Source organism: Sabethes cyaneus, chromosome 2 (genome assembly GCF_943734655.1).
Source record: "Sabethes cyaneus chromosome 2, idSabCyanKW18_F2, whole genome shotgun sequence".
NCBI lineage: Eukaryota > Metazoa > Arthropoda > Insecta > Diptera > Culicidae > Sabethes > Sabethes cyaneus.
In genome coordinates, this window is record NC_071354.1 from 107,376,063 (window position 1) to 107,402,114 (window position 26,052).

The 26,052-nt window shown below is 37.3% G+C and overlaps 1 protein-coding gene across 6 annotated transcripts in view; it reads left to right on the forward strand.

The window, feature by feature from the left end:
* The window catches only part of LOC128734686 (dystrophin, isoforms A/C/F/G/H), a 167,860-nt gene that overhangs the window by 58,863 nt on the left and 82,945 nt on the right, over positions 1-26,052 (forward strand). For all 6 annotated transcript variants that reach the window (XM_053828990.1, XM_053828994.1, XM_053828995.1 and 3 more), the window contains 3 exons: positions 11,582-11,672; positions 11,739-11,993; positions 25,888-25,981. In XM_053828990.1, coding sequence (XP_053684965.1) covers positions 11,582-11,672; positions 11,739-11,993; positions 25,888-25,981 — 440 coding nt within the window. The remainder of the gene's footprint in view (positions 1-11,581; positions 11,673-11,738; positions 11,994-25,887; positions 25,982-26,052) is intronic.

Here is a 26,052-nt window from a genome sequence, read left to right on the forward strand (position 1 = left end):
CATGGGTTGGTAAAAAACCCAAAAACCGTGGGATTAGAAATTTGCGGTATGGTCTTGACGGAAAGTTTTTGGTTGCAAGATTACAATTAAGCAAATCTTCAGCATTGTGCATGTACCCTCTTTTAGAATGACGCGTCGGGTGCTCTAGTACATACATACATACATACATACATAAATACATACATACATGCATACATACATACATACATACATACATACATACATACACGCATGCATACATACATACATACATTATATACAATCGACCCTTGATTGATATATTTTGGCTTTGCACGTTTTGAAAGTTTTAATATACAGTGCCTAAGTGTTAAAGTTTGAATAACTTTTGAAAGAATCATCCGATTTTCAATAACTCGGTTTCGTTTGATAGACCCCAACAGTAATTTTCAAATAACAATAAATCGTTAAGTATTTCCATTGAATTAATACTTATATGTAACAAAAATATGTTTTAAATACTTTTGTATCACATTTCTTTATGTAACTTTCAAACCACAAGCCCATTCATCATGAAATTTGGAAGTTAAGGTTTTGAAAGGATCCCCTTTCATATGCAATCAATTTGTTCAAATCAGTTAAGGGACCTATGAGATAATGAAGTCCCGTATTTTTCGGGTGTGAACTAAAAGTCCGATCAGTATGAAATTCAATAGCGAACAACGGGACAACTAGGCCACACACACACACACACACACACACACACACACACACACACACACACACACACACACACACACACACACACACACACACACACACACACACACACACACACACACACACACACACACACACACACACACACACACACACACACACACACACACACACACACACACACACACACACACACACCGAAAATGCTCAGTTTTCCCGCAGGACCTTTCCATTTCCGGTTTTCCGAGTGATTTCTATACCTTTATAGAGTACGGAGGGGTAAAAGTGCGATGCGGGTAAAAGTGCGATTCCATGATTTATCGGTGTAGATTCCGAATAAATTTTCTACATTGGCATGGATGGGTACCTACTTTGACAGTTTGAATCTAACGTAAACTTTGGTTGCTTACGAAGCATAGTTGCTGAGTTATGTGCAAATGTTATTTTACGGCGGTTTTGATGTAATTTTTCGTTATACGGCAAATACGATATCAACAGGAGAAAATTACTTGTTGAAAATTTGTAGCAGCGTTTTACATCACTCACATATCTGTTTTGAAAATACGGCGAAAATAATTTACAAAATATATTTCGCTTTTCCGTAATTTAATCTAACCCCGTCAAGCGCCTAGCGGGGTAAAAGTTCGATTCACGGACGGGGCAAAAGTGCGATTCATGGACGAGGCAAAAATGTATAGCTAATTATATACAGCTTTAGGCACTATATTACATTCCGTTATCGAAACTTGACCTTCTGTTTTTATACGACAGACTTCGCAGTCAGTTGTTAGAGTTCAGGACAATTGGGCCAATTGCTACGATCCTACTAACTCTCATAGCCTCTCCCAGCCGAGATTCGAACATACAACGACTGGCTTATTAGGCCAGCGTCATACCTCGAAGCAAACTGGGAGCTTGTTAATGTGCCAGCCAGAATTAATGGGTAACAGAATTGGTAATTTGGAAAGTCTGCATAAGTTTTTGGTAAAATACTTAAATAATTGCCTAAAAGCAAAGACGCCTAAAGGGGCTTTGGGTACTCAGGTACAGAAAAATACTGTTGGCAAACAGACGCCAGTTGTGCAAAGACACATTTTTTTCAGGAACCTCCATAATGTTCACAAAGAAAACGATTTTCTTGGTGAAGATTAGTGCTGGAAACGACATAGCTTGCAAAGCGCTGGAAGCTACGTAGATCTACAACGCTATTTTAAGGCTAGTAACTGAAAATGCGTGACACCTACAGCTTGACAGACAATATATCAAAACAAAACATGCATTGAATCAATAAAAAGCGGATAATTATTGAAAAATCACAAACTCCAAGACCATCTTGAGCCACGAAAGCAGGTTTGACACATGGCGAATGGTATTCCATCATTTAAAATATTTAAAGAGGGAAATTCATTGATTGCACATAAGAAGAGCTCCATATAAAGTAGCGGCCAAAATTGCCGAAAGTAAAATTTCACATTTTAGCACATGCTTAAACGCGGTTTTGTAGTAAATTGTCTATGTTTTTATGATTCGCGAATAAAATTTTGATAGAAAAAAAAATGTATAGGAATAAGCCGTCAAAGTTGCCCATTTCAAAAGTTGGAAAAGGTCATTTTAAAAAAGTCAAAAAAATAATAGTTATCGCGGATGTAAATATTATTGTTATATATCATTTTAAAATTGATATCTTAGCCTATTAAAAATGAAATGAAAACAAATTTAAACTCAGTGACGTGCGCCATAGGGTACTTATAATAAAAATGGAATTCTGATAAACTTCAATAAAAAAACAACTCTTGTCGCCGCAGTTTCTTACAGTGCACCTGAAAGCTCAAAGTATGTTGTATCAAAACATAAATTAAAAGTTTGCTATAATTTGATGTTTTCCGAAAAAAAAATAATTTTAAAATTGTCATATTTTTAGCAAGTCTTTAAAATTTTAAGTACTCTTTCAACCAATTTGATTATCTTTGTTACTAAATTTATTTAGTACCTGAAGAGAGTTTCAATGAGAAAATGGGAGAATACCCGCCAGAAAGTAAAATTTTTTTTGTCAAGCAAATATTTATATCGGAAACATTTGATCATTTTTCCCCAAATATTAGTTCTTATAAGTTTAAATCATTTCTTTTGTAACAAATATAATCTAGAATCAATTTGAAACTAAAAAAATATTTTGGCCAAAAATGGCAATTTTCCGTCTATTGCGGATTGTAGCAAATGTCTCGAATTGTAGCTTACATTTGAACATAATAATGTTCAATTTTGATATTTTTATAGATATCGTATCGTAGATCGTAGAAAGGTCAAAATTATCAACAATACCTGTACTTATAGGTGTATACTTTCGTAGTCCTGCACCAAGTCTGCATTGGTGTTTTGAGACACTGCCCCTTCTACGGTTTAAAATTATTTTCATAAAAATCTTTATAATAAAACATTTAAAAGCAAATACATACATATTATGAGCGCTCGCATTTCAGGCATGTAATTTTCACTGTACTAAGGAAAAGCGTACTGTTCGTTCCAGTCAGTTGTATTCGAGTCTCCATTCCTCCCTATTCGAAATGCTCTCAGTTACGGACGCGTTCTGAGGAAATTCATCCCCCAGAAAAGCAGTTCTCTGTATTTCCTTTCAATTTCTCTCTCTCTTCAGAGAGTTTAGATTTCAGGATAAATGTACGTTTTATTTGTTTGAGATGAATTGTGTGATTGTATTCGTGTCATTCTCGAGGGGGTGGATACTTGGCACTTGCTAAGTGCAATGCAGGGGTGAAAATGAAAATTTGCTGTTTATCTTGTTCTTATTCGTTTGCTCAGCATAAAGCTTACGAGGCTTATATGTTTTATTGGCAACAATAATAATATCTATCTGACTTTATACATCAATAAAGTGCTCATTTGTGCAATTACTTTTCACTTTTTCATGATAGCAAAAAATATGTCTAAATTGCTCATGTTGATCGAATTAATTGATGTTTCACTAATATTACAGTATACAAGTTTGTCAACAAATCAATAGCAAAATTTTATTTAGAATATATTCAATTTTTAAACAACGAACAGTGTTTATCTCCCGAAAATGTATGTATATATTGAAGCAATAATTTTCTTCCTGTCTCTTCTCTCAACTGCTCTTTTTTATGTAGGAAAATTTATTTCATTTATACAGTTTCTCTCAGTTGATATCGAATTTAATCTAGTCTGTAGAAGCATTTTGGTCTAAATTGCAGCGTATATTTTTTCATTGAATTCAATGCATGGCTCTAATTTTTACATTCATTAGTTAGTGCTTTAAAACGAAACCGCGACTATCAAGTTAAATGTGACGAGTTCGTAATCATGTGTAAAACGTGTGATTTTTGAGTTTTATTTAAATATAATAATTACAAATAGGAATACCGATATTGCATTGTCAATGATATTAGAGCAAAAGTGAATAAGTATTTTGACATTTCGTTTTCATAAGTACAACATAAATTTTATGAACGATGAATATAGTAATTACGATAATATAGTAATAAAAAATTGGGGTATGTGCTCGTGAAATTACAGTGAATTTTCTTCACTTGTGATATTTTTATGCTAAGACCGACATTATTGATTAGTTACGACAGGCTAGGTTAGACGAAGTTTGATTGAAGAGATTGCGGTTATTTGAATCAACATATTTTAAAGAAGTTATGGCTTTTTAACCAGTTTCTTACTGAAATGTTAGATAGATTATAATGTCTTGTTACTGTACTTTTAATACATCCAAACTTTTGTGGGTTACTTTCAATACGGATGGATCTAAGAGGATACGTGCCGGTTCAGCAATGGAAAATTATCTTGAAAGAAAATTATGCTCGCATATCGTATAGGTTTCTGAAGTACTGAAAACCGCGGATATTACTATATCAATTCACGTGATTCCTACTTACTAGAATTTTGCAGTGATTATTCAAGATATTTTTGACACACTTATAATCCATATTTTTTTAATTTATAAGGATTCGAACGAGTACTTTTCACACTCGATAAGCATTTTTTGAACCGTATAAAAATAGTTATAATATCGTTAGCTAAGGATAGGAGATTACTGTAGTTCTAATCAAATATGTAATATTATAAACAACCGCCGAAAAGTGATTAAAAAAATGGTTACACACCTACTGATTAATGTGTGAATAATAACGATTCTTTGCATAATTATATCTGGATTGGATTCTTATTGAAGAACCCTAGTATATCAAATATATAAGAAATATCAGAAAATGTTTTTACTTTGAATATATGCCAGTTCTTTGAAAAAAGGCCAAAGTTATAGTTGTCGACTGTCTTAAATACTTATCATTTGCTCTAATATTTATCAATGGCATATACAAATGATTACTTATAATTATGATAGGCAAACATAATTTCACAAATAATTTACAGCCATGAGTTTTATGCATGTGCATTGAAAACATTCAGTGACTAATGAAAAGTGCATATCGTACAATAAAACAACTACATATCATTGATCGTGAAAGTACAACAGTCGATATTATCATATGTGTTTATTCAGACAATAATTGACCGTGACCTTAGTTGATATACAAATTAAATAATGTCGCAGAAGAATGGAGCTGATGTGTCTCCCGAATTGCTTCGAAACAGTCAAGAACTTGCAGCGCAAGCGGCTTTTCGTGCAAAGGAGATGCAAAAGAAGTCGTCAGCACAATTGTTCGAGAAAAACAAAGTTCCTGATGTACCAGCCAGAATTAATAGTACCCTTGAAGCACCGGAGATACCACCGAAACGGTCGAGTTTCAAAAAATCTTTCAATGAAGAGAGCTTAGCGAATGATCCGATACCATTGCCACAACGTAACAAAGGTCCACAAAAAGCACCTCCTGTCCCTCAGAAACCGTCTAGTTTGCAAAATTCGCCCTTAATGGTACCTAAGTTTAAGGATAAAACAGCTAATTCCGCTTTATTGGCGTCTTCCGTGTTGACTGCTCCACCGACATCGGTTGCAAAATCTACCACAGAAAAACCACTGCCAGGTAACAATATTAAAAAGTTGTCCAACTCAGACGAAAAACCATCAACCAAAGCTGGACAGCCTAAGCTATCAAAACCCTTATCGCCGATGGAAGAATACGGTTCCGAAGATGCTCTACGGGGCATTGAAAGTGGTTTACGAAATGTCGAACGAGCTATGCAAGAGCAAATGAATCTTCGCTCATTTGAAGCGGCTACAGCCCAGAATCATCAACGAAAATTGAATATTATGGAAATAAAAACTAATATGAGGGGGATAGGTTCAGCAACATCCTTGGATGGCTCACAAGATTTGCGAGGCTTGGAGAATTTGCGTCTCAACATCAGTCAACAATACAACCAAGCTCTGCGCGGTAATGGATTAGAACGTGTTTTTAGCATGGATCAGATGCGCTTAGACAATTTCACAGAAAATATACGTTCTGTAGAGCCGAACTCTAATCCGCGATCTGCTTTAGAAAATACAGTGAAATCGAATGCGGTTGAAACAGCCTCTCATCGGCCTACAGAACATCACTTTCGATCACTAGATCGTCATCTACCCCTGGAAGTGCAATATAGCAGGCAACGTTCACAGGAAATGGAGTACATCAGACAACAATTGCTGCCTGTCATTGCTCGAAACAACGAAAACGCTGCACTGAATCGGCAAGGCGGATTATCAAGAGAAGACTTGCGACTACGGCGCCGTTCGTCGCACGATGAAACACAGTATTCCCAGCAAAATGTTGCAGGTGTGTTTAATAGCATTTTTAACCTTTGTTTTATTAATTAATAAACTTCTATTATGGGGCTAATACATGTATTCTCATATTCTATGCACGCACAAAGGTCTATCGTATTTATATAACAATTTCTATAACATAATATTATATTGTAGTAATTTAGAACACAGCATTCCTCAAGCAGAGTATTACGATACGATTTAAATTATTATATATCATGTATTAATGCTATTAATTCACATTTGAATGGGTTCCAAAGATACTTAAGAATACAAAATGTTCAAACAGAATATAAATATTTGGGCTGGTACCGAATGGCCGAAACACAAATGGCCGAATCACGAATGGCCGAAATCCAAATGGCCGAATTTCAATAACAGTCACAGAAGGCCGAATCACGTAAGGCCGAATCACGAATGGCCGAATCACGAAAGGCCGAATCATGAAAGGCCGAATCACGAATGGCCGAATCACGAAAGGCCGAAATTTTTCGGAATGCCTAAATTCCTAACAAATAACTTTAATCAAACAAAAAACAAACTACTACTATTAAACAAACAAAACATGCTTTAGGAACGCCTTTGTTTAGCGCTTAATAAAACCGCAACTGCGTCAACAAAATTTTTGCTGCTCATTTTGTGAGCATTAACACATTTCGAGTAGATTTTTTCGTCTATTTCTCGGCGCGAATTCGGAACATCCCCTTGAAGAATTCTAAGGATGTTCCTCTCTATCGTCTTTTGCTCCACCCGCAGCTCTGTGATGATCCTGTTCATTGACAGGTGATGGGAACCAACAATAGTTGCGTACATTACCTGCTTGTTTTTATTGAATAGTACCCCATCAATGGAAAGCATCGGTTTTCCTCTCTGCGACAACACAATTTTGACGACAGATGCACTTTCTTCATCGTTGAAACCAGCAACATCGGATGAATCGCCGGATGCACTCATTTTTCACAGGACAACTACTAACTACCGTGCGGAAAGCAAACCGTGTTCAACAACAATGGACACGACTGTTGGCTTTGCTATGTGCGGTCAACAAAGATGGACACGGCGGGATATTGAATGAAATATTTCGGCCGCTTTAGTGATAGAGTAAACTTGTTTTTACCTGGTTTTTATCTCATATTTCTTAATTATAAATACATCTTCATTATAAGGTGCGAGACGTATTTACCGTGTTAGTAGCAAATGTTTCCTAGATGATTCAGGGCGAGACGGCCGTAGGCCGCGAGTGTGCGCCGGTGACCCGCCGTCGGAAGCGCCGGCCACTGCGGGGGGGCAGCCCCCCTGCAGAAACCACTACTATTTAGGTGCATGCATTTTCCTAGGTTTACTGTCTATTAGGGATTATCCCTTAGTTAAGTCCGAACGAGCGGCAGCGAGTAAGGACAGCATGTACCCAATGTTTGCGCAGGTTGAAGGCTATGAATATTTTCGGTCGAATACATTCGGCCATTCGTGTTTCGGTCATTTGTGATTCGGCCATTCGTGATTCGGCCTTTTGTGATTCGGCCTTTTGTGATTCGGCCTTTTGTGATTCGGCCATTTGGTATATTATGCCATTCGTTATTTCGGCCATTTGTGTTTCGGCCATTCGTGATTCGGCCATTTGTGTTTCGGCCATTCGTAGGTAATCCAAATATTTATAGGGGAACCGGTGCAGTGAGGTAAGGTAGCCCACTCATTTCAAAGCGAAACAACATTTTTAAAACCGACGCACACATGGCATCATTTTTTGAATTGATATCCGTATAATGGACGATTTCAAAGCATTAGTAATTAAATGCAGTTAAAATTTAATAACTGATATGTGTGTTATGTTTAGTACTTTCTGTTTCGTGTCCTAAATCCTCAGAAATAAGAAGTACAAGCTAATAAACACCGAAATTGTATCCGAGGGTCTATTATAGGCAATGGGTCTACTGTAGGTTAACTTACCCTATGACATGAAACAGAAAGTACTAAACATGCACATTTCCAACTCAAGAACTAAACTGACTACTACCGGTTAATTTATCCTTTGCGGAAGAACGAAGATTGCCGGGTCAACTCAGCTAGTTTGAAAATTTTTTTTCAGTCAATAAATTTTTTAAGATTTAAAAAAAAAAATGTTAACATTTTTATTCAAAACTAGCTGATTGCCCGATCTAGGGCCCTTTGGCACTAGGGTAGGGGTCCCTTTGTCACTCAGTTACTTGTACTGTGTATTTGTAACAAAAACTCTCATAATGCAAGCCATAAAACCTTTTTTTCATTTGAATATGTCTACTCTCTTCATTAGTTTCTCTCATGTTGTCCCCCAACCACTACAAATCTGTCTTCTTCTCGGTAATCCTTATAAATCAACACAAAGCCTTTTTTACGTTTTTGAACCTCCCCCTTTTCAATGGCCACCCTATTACCCCTTTCAGAAATAAAACATCTTGTACAACTGCTATCGTTCCAAATACAAGAGAAACGCCCTTTACCCATTTGAACGTTTCTCTCCCCTTGTAAGAGACCGTCTCTCTCTCTTTTATCAACCCCCGGTGCTGATTCTTTTATACCAAAAAACGTGTGTTTGACAAACGACGTTTGATGAAGAACAGTCCAGAAGTGCCGAACCTATGGCAAGTTCCTCTTTCCCCTACATGTCGGTTCCTTCCCAGTCAGCTTCCTCTTCTGTCACGTAGCTAATTATGCATCGGCTTGCTCAATAAAAATCGCTATAATGGAAACGAAACAAAGGTTTATTTACCAAATATTCCTCCACGGTGGAACCCCTCTCAAAGTCAGTTGCACAACTGCAATCGGTTTAAATGCAAGAGAAACGCAACCCCTCTTACTTATTTAGATATCCTCCACCCCTTGTTAGGGATTCCCCCTTTTATCAGCTTCTCAGTGCTTATTCCCTAATGTCAAGCTTTAATGTGCCAAGTTTTATGAAGAATTGTCATTTTGCAGTCAGGCAATTTGCAGGTCTGGCCTCCCCCAGTTATGAACCCCCCCCCCTCCACCTTTTGTCAACCCCCTGAGTTCTGACTCCCTTATGCCAAAGAACATGTGTTATGGCCTCCCTAGAGCTAGGAAAATAAATAAACTTAGATAAAAGTGATCTCTGCGGGAAGGGGGGCTGCCCCCGCAGTGGCGTTTCCGACGGCCGGTTGTCTCACCCTTAATCACTAGTGTGACTATTGATATTGACCAAACTCGTGTGTTTTAGACTTTGACTTTGAAATGAGGTCAGGAATTAATATTAATATATATTTTTTTTGAAACGATGGTTCTACATTGATGGAGGGACAGTAGGGGAAAGTAATGAAAATTTTGGGAATGGATGGGAAAGAGTGGAAAGGAAACGGGGAGGGGGTAATTGGAAGCTACGCTTAACAAGTTGTCGTTTGGATCGCTGATCGGTTCAGTAGTTTTCGATTTTATAAGGAACATACGGACAGATAGACAGACAGACAGAAATCCATTTATATAGGTAGTAGTAGTAGATAGTAGTAGGGGAAAGCCACCATCATTTCAAGGACTTGCCAATGTATGTAGGTAGAATTACAGTAGATCCAAATTTGATTATCAAATAAATTTCGCACTAATGTTGTTACAGAAGGGCCAAAAGGGATTGGGCGGACCCACAAGCAGAGGCACTTGTGCGCCTTCCGTGGTTATAAGAGTCGCCTTCCAGCATTAAGATCCTTCCATGTAATAAACAATTTCGCTGTACCAACTTTAACCCACGTGATGATTTGTTTGTTTTGAATTGAGAAGTGCCATATTTGCTTCAGACTTTAAGGATTCAGGTTGGTAATCCACTTCATCATCCAGCCTTCCACATTTATGATATCAATAATAATACTATTAATAATATGATATTAAGAGGAAATGTGGTATATATGGGTATATAATGAAGTGTGGTATATAATAGAACAATCTCACCAGCAGTCCTTCGTATGAAATAGAATAGCGTCCTTTGAAGTTCCATAAGCGCTTCTAATACTTAATTTAATTTTTTCATTCTGGTATCCATGTGCGGTATTAAAACTCGTTTTGGCCAAAGTTTTTACTATATAGCAAGAGATGCTTCATAAGCAGAAACGAAAAAAAATAATTAAAATAACTAAATTAAGCTTACCTATTAGCAAGGCCGTGTGGCTCCGCCGTCTGCCCAAAACCCTGGTATTGAGATCAGGCAGCCGGGAACCACCCAGCATCGCACCTCCTAGTTTCGCTACTCCAAAGAGCATTACCAGGTATGGCCACGTGGAGGCGCTAGGTAGGGACTTGGGATGGCTAGAGCTATATTGGACGCTCCTCATTTGCCTTCCCCATTTCATACCCGACAGAAATCCATTTTTATAGGTATAGATAAATGTTTTTTCTGCATTACTTGGCTCAAGAGTCATGGTTATTTGAAATAAGATGTGTTCGAGAAAATCAAATAGTTTCCTGTAGAGATTTCTGGGAAAATATTTTGTAAATAATATAAGTAGGTATACCTAGCTATTAGCGATGGTCGGGTATGAAAATTTGAATACCCGAACCCGACCCGTACCCGATTAAGAAAAAAATTAAAAACCCGTACCCGACCCGAACCCGCAAGTTTATTATTTTTGATACCCGAACCCGACCGCAACCCGTCAGGTACGGGACGGACCCGGGTACCCGACCATCTTTAGTGTTAAGTGTGGTCAAAAGAGATACCCGACCCGACCCGTACCCGGTTTCAAAAACAAAAATTGAGAACCCGTACCCGACCCGAACCCACAAATTATTTTTTTTTTCAATAGCCGAACCCGACCCTAACCCGGCGGATACGGGTACGGGTGCGGGTTTCGGGCAAATTTTCCGCTACCCGACCATCTCTACTAGCTATGTGTTTTTTAATTTGCTGGAAAAAAATGATTTTTTTTTTTTTCGTTTTTAAGTATTACCGACGCACGTGTAAAAAATTTCGGTCGTTTGGCCCAAGCCCGTGCGATAATTTTGTCAAATGCCAAAATATCAAAATATGTTGTAATCATGATACCTCTTCGTGGATCGTATCTATCTTGTCATAAAAACATCATTGACGGAGAATGAACGTCAATTTATAATCAACATTTCAGAATCAACGTCAGTAATCAACAACAATTAACATTACTAACATATTTTTATTTTTAGTATCGAGAATGCGGGAGCAGTGGGATGAAACTTCACAAACAGTCCTTCAACGAAAGTCCCAGTTGACTGCAATGCTGGGTGATTCTCAAAGGTAATAAAATTTTATAAGTTTCCAGTTCAGTTAATGCTATATATATATATTTTTTGTAACTCTTAGGTACGACGCGAAACGTATTGAAATTGAAAATTGGTTAACTCGAATGGAATCGCGTTCAGAAAGGATGGGTGTTGTGGCAACCACAGCAGATGTTTTAGAAATTCAGCAAAAAGAACAGAAATCTTTCCATGCTGAACTTCATCAATATAAACATCATATAGACCTTTTCAATCAATTAACACAAAAGTTAATTGCAGTATATCCCTCTGACGATACGTCTAGAATCAAGCGCATGACGGAGTCTGTGAACATACGGTGAGTATTTAATTAGCACAATATAGATCAGTAAGTAAGGTGTTACACCAAACGAACGAAGCATTATAGAAATCGTTTATATAAACCTTTGCAACCTTTGGTACCGTGGAAGCACTAAATTTTACGGATGGTTAAGAAATTTTCAATTTTAAACATTAATTACAAAATTACGGTTTGGCCAATAAAGTCAAGGTTTTGCACAGTAATAGTTAGACTAGCAAAGAATATGTAAAAAATAAACAAACAGTAAATATGCATTGAATTCTTTATATTGTGTCAAGTTTTTGTGAGATGCTCGGCGTTCCTAAATTGACGCATGAATTTTGCAATGTGCCTTATTTGACGCAAAATATTCTTTATTTGACACACTTGCAAAATTAGAATAACTTAACAAAAACGACAATATATTCTGTATTTTAGATGATTGCGCATTATTTTATATAGTTAGACAAGGTTTTCCTTATTTGTGTGGATGTATTTTACCCCAATTTTTGCGAAAACGTCGAGAGCATGATAAGAATGAAAATTCTGGAAATGACTTTTCTAAAACAGCTGTACGTTGTTTTGAAAGACAGCTAGGAAAGTGTCAAAATTTAGGGTGTCGCAGGAAAAACTAAATTAGCCGCTTACCAGAAACTACAATAACTGCAGGATTGAATCAGCGAGACAAGCGAAAAATGTATCCTAATTTAACCTTAATCCTAAATAAATATTTGTGATTGCCCTACCCGTTTGGGTAACTTGATTTTACTCATAAGCAAAACAAATCATTTACAGTTTATAGGACCTCCTGTCCAACGCTAAAACTATATGTTTGCTCTGAGAAAGTGTTTTCTGGAGCTTCTTCCGACGAACTGTGATCTCTGTAACACCTAATGAGACAGTAAACTGTTGAACCAATATCTTTCTTGGTGATTTACGACATTTTTAGTGTCAGAATAGATGACATACTTTTTATATCTTACTCTGTAAATAATAAGGAACACTAAGAGCCTAATTTGACGCAAAAAAATTTTGTCCAGAAATAAGCTCAAAAGCTTTTAGAGTTCGAATAACGTGTACAATATATTAATAATACTTTATATTTTAATAGTTTTCGAAAATATTATAACAAAAAAGCACTTTTACGCCTAAAAAAATATAAATAATAGTTTAGCGTTTGTAAAGTTTTGTTTGTTTGTAGGTAGGACAGAATGGCGCATTTGACAAACATCCTTTCTGTTTATATTTTATTTACAATTATAAATGACCAATCAAAAGCTTTTTGGTACGAATACGTTTCATAAGTGTAAAAAAAGAGTCAAAGGTACATTTTCGCGAAATATTAATTGGCAAGATAAGTTATTATCGAAAATTTCTGAAATGTGCGTCAACTATAGACCTAAATACATTCAATTCACTTTTTTTTCATACTGTGACAACTTTTTGCCATATATCTGCACTTGTTTCGTCACACAGCGACTTAGACTTAGACTTAGAGCGACTTAGGTTTGGTCAAAACATTTTGATATGAGCTCAGGTCTAAATAAATAAACACAAGTTTGACACAGTTGGTACTGTTGTGTCTTGATTGAATGAAAGACTGTTCAAACTATAACGTCTAATGTATTTACGTCTATTCCTGTTAACTGACAAACCAAGAATAAATAACTGTTACTTGTTTGCTAGCCTAGATTGCTATGCTCGAACATCTCCCCTCTTTAGCCCTTTATAAGGCAGGGGCAACTATATTGCCACCAACAAAATTTTTTTATTTTGCTTCTATAATTATATTGATGTCATTATAGAAGCAAAACAAATATTTTTCGGTGGTGGCAATATAATTGCCACGGCCTTATAAAGGGTTAATTCATCCAGTAGGATTTAAACCGGGTAGGTAACTGGATAAATCGTCGTTCACGTTCAGAAGCTTGAGACATTGCGTCGGAATTTTCCTGAGCTAGTGGTTGATTCCTAACAGCAATAGTATCTTGAGCTTCGGTGTTCCTTAATAACTCGTCCAGCTCAGCATCAAAAGGGTTTTCCGTCTCATCTGGTTCCGATTCCAAAACTGGTTCCACTTGAGCTGGATCTGGAACATTCGCGTTCAACGTAGCATTTGGTTTTAAACGATCCAATAGGCCGAAGTTATCAAAAAATATCAATAGCGGTCACGAGTCCGTAGGATGATTAGCTTTAACTGGAAGCCGACAACTGATTAATCGACAAGAATCTTCGAGAAGAACGTTATAGTTCACCTTGCCAATTCTTTCAATCACTTTAGCTGCTTCCCACTGCCAGCAATTAGTTCAATGAACCTGCGTGAACACTGGTTCGCCAACTTTGAAGCTACGACAAACTGCTCCGTGCTTTCTGTTGAAGGATTCATTTTGCTTTTCCGCCTTTTGATTGCACGCTGAAACTGGCTGTTCACTCGGCTGAAGTAACGATGAAATGGTTCGTATTTTTCTGCCGAACATATTCTCCGCCGGGGATTTCTCATCTTGGGTATGTGTTGTGCGATATACTGAAAGGTTTGCAAATGCAATGCCAGTTCCACGGATTTTTCCTCCGAACGAATTTTCAGAAGGCTGCGTTTCAGGGTGTCCACAAATCGTTCTGCCAAACCATTTGATTGTGGGTGATAAGGTGCGGTGCGAATGTGTTGAATACCCAGGCGTATGCAAAACTGTTGAAACTCGTACTCAGAAAATTGTGTACCATTGTCTGAAACGACTACCTCAGGAATTCCAAATGTAGCAAAAACTTGATTTAGGAATTTGATTGTGGTTTTTGCCGTTATCGATCGCGTTGTGTATACCTCGGGCCATTTGCTGAATGGGTCGACAATAATTAAAAAATAAATACCATCTACAGGACCAGCGTAATCGATGTGGATTCTGGACCATGGTTGACTTGGTGAAGGCCATGATTCTAGAGTCGCTTTCGTAGGTGCTTTGCCTTCGATGCAACAAGGAATGCAGCGTTTTACGAATTCCTCAAATCGTCATCAATTCCAGGCCAGTAGACAAAACTGCGTGCAATTGCTTTCATACGTATCATTCCGGGATGACCTCGATGAAATTGTTGTAGAATTTGCCGTCGAAACTTGTCTGGAACTAGCACTCTGTCATGGTACATTACACAACCGTCGATCAAACTAAGTGCTTCACGTCTATTGTAGCAAGGTTGAACTTTAGCTGAAAGACTTTTGGAGCATGTAGGCCAACCGTCGCGGATGTGTTTAGCAACGGTTTGTGGTACAGCATTTGTTGATGTAGCCTTCCGGAGTGCTGCGAAAGAGACAGGAACTTTTTCTGCTGCATCAGCTAGAATGCTTAAGAGATCCTCTTCTAGGGTAAGAGTCGCAATCACATATTCTTCCTCTGGTTGTTTAGTTCGATCAATCAATCTGGATAACAGGTCTGCACATCCGAACTCGGACGTTGAAACATGGTGGATTTCAAAGTCGTAGTTCAGCATTGTGAGTGCCCAGCGTTGCAACCTGTTTGCAGTGTGTAGTGGAATGCCCTTCTTGGAACCAAAAAAGGACAGTAACGGCTTGTGATCAGTCAGCAATGTGAAGTGACGTCCAAGCAAATATTTATGGAACTTTGTTACTGCATAAACCAAAGCAAGTGCCTTCTTTTCAGGTTGTCCATAGTTACGTTCTGCCGGTGCAAGCGTTCTTGAAGCATGTTGCACAGCTTTCATTTTGCCATCGGGAAACTGGTGAAAGATGACTGCCGCAATTCCGGTGTTTGATGCATCTGCAGCCACAACAATGGGTAACTTCGAGTCGTAGTGCGTTAGTAGTAACTTTGATTGAAGCGTTTCCTTGAATTGATCAAAAGCTTTCTGGCACTCAGGAGTCCACCGCCACTTTGTTTCTTTCTTCGGTAATTGGTCCATCGGATGACGCAGTTCATGTAAGTTACGTACGAGTCTTCCGTAAAAGTTGATAGCGCCTAGATACGAACGCAGTTCGGTGATGTTGGTTGGCGGTGGAATTGAAGCAATACTCTTCACTTTCTCATGATCTGGATGGATGCCTTGATTATCCACGATGTGTCCCAAGTAACGAAGTTGTGGTTGGAAAAACCTACACTTTTCAGCTTTAACATGAAACGCATACTCCTTGAGTCGTTGAAAAAGCTGTTTGAGTGATGCTGCATGCGACTTCATATCCTTCCCAAACACGATGACGTCGTCGATGAAAGAGCGAGCTCCTGGTATGTCCGCGATCATTCCGTCAACCAAGCGTTGAAATACTCCCGGAGCTGACTTCACTCCTGGAGCAAGGCGATTAAATCGGAACAAACCACGATGCGTATTGATGGTGAGAAGCTTTTTTGATTCTTCATCAACTTCAAGTTGTAGATTTGCGTCTGGGAGATCGGTGATACTAAAAACGGTGCTGCCATTAAGTTCGGCGAAAATTTCCTCTGGAGTAGGAAGCGGATAATGATTAGCTTCCAGTGCTTCGTTGAGCCCAGTTGTATAGTCCGCGCAGATGCGAACTTTTCCATTAGATTTGCCCACTGCCACGATAGGAGCGGCCCACTCGGAGAAGTTGACTGGTTCAATGATGCCCAGCGATTGCAGTCGCGTAAGCTCGGCATCAACCAATGATATCGTATTGAAAGGAACGTTTTGGACAGAAAATCGGTTTGGCCTTTGATTCTAGAAAAAGCCTTACCGTCATTTTCTTGCAGTGTCCAAGCGAGTCTTTGAAAACGTCTGCATGCTTCGCTCGGAATTCAAGAATTTGTTGATCGCTTTTCACTTGTACTTGATTGCAGATGGAGTCGATGGGAACTGACCATAGTCCAAACATTTCTATCTAATCAATGCCCAGAAGGTTGAGGTTTGGAGTTGTTGTGACGAAACATCTTCCACGATAGGTTTTACCGTTGATCTGGATTTCGCACTGAAATTCGCCGATTAGTTTAAGTGGCTGACCTGATGCGTTGACTGCTTCAACCGTCGGATTATTGATTGCAGGTTTAACCAAATTGTTCCAGGTCTGCTTCGAAATTACCGTGATATCGCTTGCTGTATTGAGCTGAAGTTTGGTTTTCACAAGTTTGATGCTGATCGGTATAAGCTTCCGCTTGCTGGATTGGTGAGCGATTTGATTCACAACGAAAATTCCTCTTGATTTGGCTTTCTTCCCCTTTTTCCTGTATTGCTTTTTTCCCTCTTGCTCTGACTTAGAGTTGCTAGTTGACTTGGAAATGCAACTACAGTAGCCTTCCTTATGGCCTACACGCGAACGTAATGCATTTGGCCGCATTGCCAACAAGGTGTGCGTGGAGATTTACCAGCCGTTGAGTGTTTCTTCGAAGTATCTTTATCACGAACTGTGTACACCGTTTGCTTCGAGCTTGATGGTTGCTCGATTAATGTGGTGTCCGCTTTGATATTGACCAGTCGTTGATACTCCTCGATAAGATTTTCAAGTTTTACTGGTGCTTCAGCTGTCTCGGTTTCAATGCGACAAAGTAGTCTAACGCGTATGTCTGCATAGCGTGGCACTTTGAGACCACAAACGAAAATCAGACATTTGAATTGGTCTATCGTAAGTTTTTCAAATTCGAAAGCTTCGCAGGCGCAATTCACCTTCCCTCCGTAGCTGATGATGTCGTCTGCTTCGGACTTCAATAGCTGTAAACATTGGTAACGTTTGTTGAACACGGTTGTCTGGGTGCCGAAAATTTTCTTCAACGTTGCTATGGTAACGTCAAAACTTTTCATGCCTGGCTCTTCCGGAAGGATGAGTCGTACTTTGCTGGCTCGTCGAATTTCGCAGCATCATGTTCGAAAAGGTCCTTGTAACGATTGTATCACCGGTCAAAAGTGATTCCGTTGTCGGGATCGAACGAAGATTCGGTAATGTTTTGAGAACTTGTTCGGTATTAATTCGTGCTGGAGCTGGTTCCGCCAATTTTTGAAGTAACTCCGTTATCCGCAGAATCGCTTCTTTAATTTCAGCCATTCTTCCGGAATTTTGCAGGCTTTATGCTCGTGGCCAATTGAATGAAAGACTGTTCAAACTATAACGTCTAATGTTTTTACGTCTATTTCTATTATCTGACAAACCAAGAATGAATAGCTGTTACTTATTTGCTAGCCTAGATTGCTATGATCTAACAGGTACTATACCGGCAGAAATGTTTGTCAAAACAATTTACAATAAACAATAATTTCATAGCAAAATTCTTTCAAGATATTGCTTAAATGCTTGAAAAATAACAGCTTTTAGCTGGTAATATCATTTTCCGATATTTAATCTTTCAGCATTTTCAAAGCTTTCAAACTAGAGACACTGGAAAAAATCTCTCACCCTTTTTTGACATTGTAAATAGGAGTTTTTATACCTAAGCGAGACAAAAATACCGAGAAAGGAAATTTAGATAAGAGCTTGAATAAGAGATTTACGATGTAATAGTTTTTCATACTTTTGCAGTTTATGAATTTACTCGGGGAATTGATATATTCGTGTAAAGGGTTCTCAGGTAAATAGTACTTTTCGGCCACTGGTGTTCTGGGTATTGGTACATTCGCGGATATATCTTGCGATAAAATGGTAAATTGGAATTGTTCTCAGTGAAAATGGTTTCGGGTTTTATGAAAAATGTTTTCAATGCATTTGTTATTCAATCGTTATTACATACTTTCAGTTTGCATGTCAAAATACATACTATTTTTTAATTAAGGTACACCGGGGCAAAAATATGTGTCATGTATTTGAGAATTGTTTCGAGTGCTTCGATTTTAATTTGTGTAGACGTGTTATTAAAAGTAATTTTGTAAGAGCGTTATCGGTGTGATGTTAAAAGATGTTTGTATTATTTGTAAGTAAATTTAAGTGAAGTCATTGGGGTTGTTTTTAACCTGTTGACTGTATGTTTTATAATAATAAAAAAAAGTGGGACCTAAAAAATGCATAGTTTGGGTTAATTCCACTGTGTTTTCTATACCTATGATTATTCCAAAATTCTTTCAGCACAGAAACTCTTCAGTAGTATTACTTCGAAGGATTAATTACGAAAAAGGCTTATCAATTTACATGAAATGAATCTGGAGGAGAATTTTCAAAATTATGGCGATATGTCCCTCTTGCCCCATTTACCGGGGCAAGTGGGACCTATATTCAAATTTGATTAAAAAGCATAAAATAATAGTAAATTGTGTATGTTAATATATAGCAATGTTTAAGCATTGCAAGAAGCAATCAAAAACAATATTTGTACAAAGGGTTCATTCACAAATAGCGTAACAAAATCAGATCACAACGGGCGACTTTATCTATACCTATAAAGAAGGATTTCTGTCTGTCTGTCTGTCTGTCTGTCCGTATGTTCCTTATAGAATCGAAAACTACTGAGCCAATCGGCATGAAAATATGCATGTAGAGGTTTTTTGGGGCCAGGAAAGGTTTTAGTGATGGTTAGAAACCCCTCTCCCCACTAAGAGGGGGGGCTCCCATACAAATGAAACACAAATTTCTGCATAACTCGACAACTAATCAAGCAAATAGAACAAAATTTGGCATGTGGGTGTTTTCGGTGACAAAAATTTATTCTATGGTAAATTGAGACCCCTTCCCTCTTTATAAGGGGAATTATAACTCCTCTCCTCTTTAAAAGGGGGTGCTTCCATACAAATTTTCTCATAACTCGAGAACTAATCAAGCAAATGGAACCAAATTTGGCATGTGAAGGTTTTCGAGGGCAAGAATATTTTCTATAGTAAATTAGGACCCCTCCCCACTTTAACAGGGGGGGGGTTCCTGTACCAAAGAAACACAATTTTCCTCATAACTCGAGAAGTAATTAAGCAAATGGAACCAAATTTGGCATGTGGATGTTTTTGGAGACAAAAATTTTTTCTATGATGAATTGGGACCCCTCCCCGTTTTAGGAGGGGGGATCCTATGCACATGAAATACAAATTTCCTCATAACTGAAGAACTAATCAAGCAAATGGAACAAAATTTGGCACGTGAAAGTTTTCGAAGGCAAGAATATTTTCTATGGTGAATAAGGACCCCTCCCCACTTTAAGAGGGGGGGCTCCTATACAAACGAAATACGAATTTCCTCATAACTCGAGAACTAATCAAGCAAATGGAACAAAATTTGGCACGTGGGTGTTTTTGGAGACAAAATTTTTTGCTATGATGAATTGGGACCCCTCCCCACTTTAGGAAGGGGGGCTCCTATACAAATGAAATGCAAATTTCCTCATAACTCGAGAATTAATCAAGCAAATGGAACCAAATTTGGCATGTGAAAGTTTTCTAGGGCATGAATATTTTATATGGTGAATTAGAACCCCTCCCCACTTTAAGAGGGGGGGGGCTCCTATACAAACGAAATACAAATTTCCTCATAACTCGAGAACTAATCAAGCAAATGGAACCAAATTTGACACGTGGGTGTTTTTGGAGACAAAAATTTTTTCTATGATGAACTGGGAGGCCTCCTCACTTTAGGAGGGGGGGGGGCTCCTATACAAATGAAATACAAATTTCCTCATAACTCGAGAGCTAATCAAGCAAATGAAACCAAATTTGGCATGTGAAAGTTTTCGAGGGGAAGAATATTTTCTATAGTGAATTAGAACCCTTCCCAACTTTAAGAGGGGGGGCTCCTATACAAACGAAATACAAATTTCCTCATAACTCGAGAACTAATCAAGCAAATGGAACCAAATTTGGCACGTGGGTGTTTTTGGAGACAAAAATTTTTTTCTTTGATGAATTGGGACCCCTACCCACTTTAGAAGGGGGGGCTCCTATACAAATGAAATTCAAATTTCCTCATAACTCGAGAACTAATCAAGCAAATAGAACCAAATTTGGCATGTGGAGGTTTCTGGAGACAAAAATATTTTCTATGGTGAATTAGGACCTCCCAACTTTAAGAGGGGGTGCTTCTACACAAATAAAATACAAATTTCCTTATAATTCGAGAACTAATCAAGCAAATGGAACCATATTTGGCATGTGGGTGTTTTTGGAGGCAACCATTTTTTCTATGATGAATTAGGACCCCTTACCTTCTTAAGAGGGGGCTCTCATACAAACGAAATACAAATTTCCTCTTATCTCGAGAACTAATCAATCAAATGGAACCAAATTTGGCATGTGGGAGTTTTAGATGGCAGAAATTTTTTCTATGGTGAATTACGACCCCTTCCCCTTTTAAGAGGGGAGCTCCCATACAAATGAAATTCAAATTTCCTTATAACTTGAGAGCTAATCAAGAAAATGGAACCAAATTTGGCATGTGGGAGATTTTGGAGTCTTGAATTTATTTTACGATAGTTAGAGATCTCTCACCCCTGTGGTAGGGGGATATGGACTCTCATACAAATAAAACAGAATTTTTTGCGAAACTCAAAAACTAATCAAACTCGAGAAATTCGAGACTCTTCCATAAAACATTAGTCAATACAAGACCACAAAAACTATCTATAGTAACACTAGATCATTCAGGACGAGACGGTCGCGAGTGTTGCCGGTGACCCACCGTCGGAAGCGCAGCCCACTGGGGGGCTTGCAAATCTCGAGATTGTGACAAAGATCATCCGAGATTCATGATTTATGTACAACACAGGTTAATTTGTGGCAATACGAAGTTTGTCGGGTCAGCTAGTAATTTATATAAAACACAGATCGTGAACAATTACGCTGTAAAGCATTATTGTAATGAAATGTAGTTGAATATGTCGTTGTATCCAATCCTTGCGAGACGTAATTTAAGATTAACCATTGTTTAATAACTCGAAAATACGATTATGATCTCTTTGTTCTACCATGCCCAATTCGGTATAACCACAATACTTTATTGTTTCAGTTCCAGTTGCAGATTTGCTTAATTATATCAAATTTGACTTTCCAAATTCAATTAACATCGTTTAGGTGTAACCAAAATGTGACCAAACTGTTAGGTCCCACTTGCCCCGGGTGCTTTGAAGTGCCGACCTTATTTAGACCCATTTTTTTAATCCCGTTTGTTAAATTAAACAACTAGTTTTCGGGTGTAATTTGTGAATACACTCATTATATTTACCTACTATCAGAAAAACATGTACTTTTACGTAAAGCCTGTGGCCAAAATATCATTTATAGAAAGGTGCGTCAAACTTACAACGCAAATTGAAAATAACGCTCAAATTTAAAGTCCAATTTTGATGTTTGGAATGCCTGTTATATATAATCTATAATTTTAATACATGCGTTTGAGCCGTATCTTTCATTTATAGAAAGGTTCCGTTGGAGAAAATGAGGTTGAAGAGAGTTATGAGCTCCGTTCCCACTTACCCCGTATTCCCACTTGCCTCGGGGTACCTTGTTAAAGCTTTATATTGTTCCTTGCAGCAATTTTACGAGTCCTGCGCAAATTCATATTTCAATAATAGTTATCCTGCACTTATCAATTACATTGAAAATATGCTTGTCAAGCAAGGAGAGGTATGTATCTCTGGTGAAGCAATGATGAAAAACTGATGGTTCCTATTGTTAAATTGCAAGCGTGGGTGGAAACTTCGCAATATTGGCAAAGTATTTATTTAGCGAAAGAAAAGGAAAAAAAGGCTGAATCTAATAGTAGGCTTACACCCCTATTCTTTATTTCGAACGAATCTTTATTTCGTTCGACTTGTTTCAAACGTGATGTTTTGCCCATTTGATTTTACTGGCGGAAATTTCTTTCGAAAAAATTTTTGTTCGAAATACCAATCCGTTCGAAATATAGAATAGCGGTGTTAAAATACCCTCGGGTACCCTATACATCTACGAAAAAACCAGAGACCAAACTACATACATTGTCACACCCCTGAAAAAAAACGTACGAATAGTATTTTTCTTAAAAGTTGACCATTAACGAAGTCCCCATTATTAACAAAACTGGCCTCTCTGTTATTTTTTCATATAAACGCCATGCGGCAGCAAGCGACGCTTGTATTTGCGAAGGTGGTAAATTTTGCATGAGTGTTAGTAAGTTCACCAAAATTTTGTATTGGTGTTTGTTCGACTGTTGGCATGGTGGTACTCACTCACATAGATGCATACAGGGACCACCTTGGCTGGCAGAACGAGCTTCCATTAAGGTCTCCCGAATATTGGTAAAGCTGCCAGTCGCCTTGTTATGGGGTCTTCGCCATTAACAATGCTTTGAGTGGGAATAGTTATTATAATTATTGTTATGAGATCCTGTTTTCAAGCGTTTTAACCCAACAAGCCCTTCGGGGGTGTATATATTTAAAGTTTCAAACTATCTTATTACTTCCAATGTTGTAGAAGCTCTTTAAAAATGAGGCGCAATTCAAAAAGGTGAACAAGGATGTAAAATTTACACCGGCAGTGACCGGCAAATTGTTTTAGAAAAAAAAACAGGAAAATTTCTTGTTTTTGCCTTTCTACTATATAAATATATAGTATAAAGGTATAGAAATCACTTGGAAAACAGGAAATGGAAAGAAGGTCCTGCGGGCCGAATGTCATATACCATTCGACTCAGTTTCGAAAACTGAGCATTTTTTGTGTGTGTGTGTGTATGTGTGTGTATGTATGTGTGTGTGTGTATGTGTGTGTATGTGTGTGTATGTGTGTGTATGTGTGTGTGTGTATGTGTGTGTGTGTGTGTGTGTGTGTGTGTGTGTGTGTGTGTGTGTGTGTGTGTGTGTGTGTGTGTGTGTGTGTGTGTGACGCTTTTAATCTCACTCACTTTTCTCGGAGATGGCTGGACCGATTTTAACGTTCTTAGTGTCAAATGAAAGGTCCAGGTGTCCCATAGGTCGCTATTGAATTTCATACTGATCGGACTTTTAGTTCAAAAGTTATGTACAAAAATACGAAAAATATGGGACTTCATTATCTCATAGGTCCCTTAACCGATTTGAACAAAATTGATTGCATATGAAAGAGGAGCCTTGCAAACCCTTAACTTCCAAATTTCATGACAATTGGACTTGTAGTTTGAAAGTTACATAAAGAAATGTGAAAAAATAGTATTTAAAACATATTTTTGTAACATATAAGCATTAATTTAATGAAAAACATCACACATTTTATTATTATTTGAAAATTACTGCTGAGATCTATCAAACGAAACCGAGTTATTTAAAATCGGACGGCTCATTCAAAAGTTATTTAAACTTTAACGCTTAAGCACCGTATATTAAACCGTTAAAACGTGTAAAATCAAAACAAATGTTGATTGTATGCAATGTGTGTGATGTATGTGTGTATGTGTGTATGTATGTATGTATGTATGTATGTATGTCTGTATGTATGTATGTATGTATGTATGTATGTGTGTGTATGTGATGACAATTTGCAATTTTTAAATTTGCATTGAAATTCAAGAAAAGTGAGAAACATGTCAATTGTCTGAAGTTTTTGAAGCCTCTTAGTGGAATACGAAATTTGAAATTAAAGAAAAGATAAAACTTTTACCGACTAAATTTCACTATTTAATATTTATTCGCGACAGATACGTATACGCTTTGAAATAACACACTGATGAAGCCTGCACGTCGTAGGCGAACTACGTATTTGTTGCAAATCAATATTAAATAGTGGTATTCAATCGAAAAGCTTTTTGTTTTGTTTGCTTTCAGATTTCAATTGTCATTTTGTTCACTTGCTGTTACTCACAATTGTGCAAGAAAAGCAAAAAGCGAAGAAAAGCAGTTAATTTAAGCATGTAGGTATAGTAGTGTATAGGATTAAAAATACTAGTATAAATTTATACAAATTTCAAACAAATTCTGCGCATCAATAGATGCTCTTTTCAATCAATAGATACTAGAGCTTAGAAATGTTATATGGAAAATTGGAAGTACACGTTGCGCGGTAGTAATTTTGCAAGATTTATTTTCGTTAGTGACATTTTAAAGGACAGATGTCTTATGTCATGTATCATGTTTTAATAAATAAATCAAAAAAAGACAAGCACTGGGAATCATATCGATCACATTTCCCATTCTCAAGCATGTTAATGGCGCAGCTTCTGCACTATTTTTCGACCTCATTTTGTTTTCCTAACCCTCTAACATTGTAAAAACGATGCGATCAAGCTAATGACTATCTTTTCATGAAGGTGCATTCAAAAGAAGCTTAAGTTTTGATTTTCTTGCAAAAATAATTATCTGAAGGAGCGCCAGCTAAGAAAAAGTTCAATTTCTCATTTTCATATCTAATGCTCTATTTAGTTATTTTTTATAATTCAGATATATTGCAAAATTGAGGCCAAGCAAACTAATAGTAAAATTTTGAGATTAATAATTTTGTTGTCGATATCCTTTTTCTTCAAAAGCGAAGTATAATAATAATTTTTCTGAACTCTTGTTTTTTAAAGATGCTAACTTTTGAACGCATGGTATTAATATCAAAATATCAAAAAATCTGCTATGAACACATGTTTCATATTGTCAATTCAAAAAAATTCAAGTTTCGTATATGGCTCTGAAGCCCGAAAGTTAAGGCCGTCTGTAGACCCGTTAGAGGGTTAATTTCTAATTTTCTATATATATTCATTCAAGTCTGTAAAAATTATCTTTTGTGTTTACATTATTTCTCGATAAATCACGTAAATATTATATAACTAAATAAGGTGTTCATCAAGTAACATAAATGACGCTTACAAGTATTTACGCACCCAAGGAAAGAAATATAATTATTCTACGCAATACGTTGTGAATTTTACTAGCAAATAAGGATTTTGAGGAATACGGAACGCATATTTAAAAATATAGTCAAGTTAATTATAGATGTTCTTGAGAAATTAAATAGTAATTATTGTGGCAGTAGAAAGGCTAGGTCACGCCGCTAGGTGGATTAATTCGGGTTTTTTTTCAACCGATGACTGTGCAATGTGGTTTAATGGAAATCTTTTTTACAGATACACCAACTTGAACAGTGCAGTTATATCAAGAGGCAAAATGTTGCATGCAGCAGTTCATTCATTGCAATCATTTGATAGAACCTTAGATCAGGTACGTAAACTACTCGACATATTTATTTTTTTATGCATATTTTGGGTCAATACATGTACCTGCACCTTTCT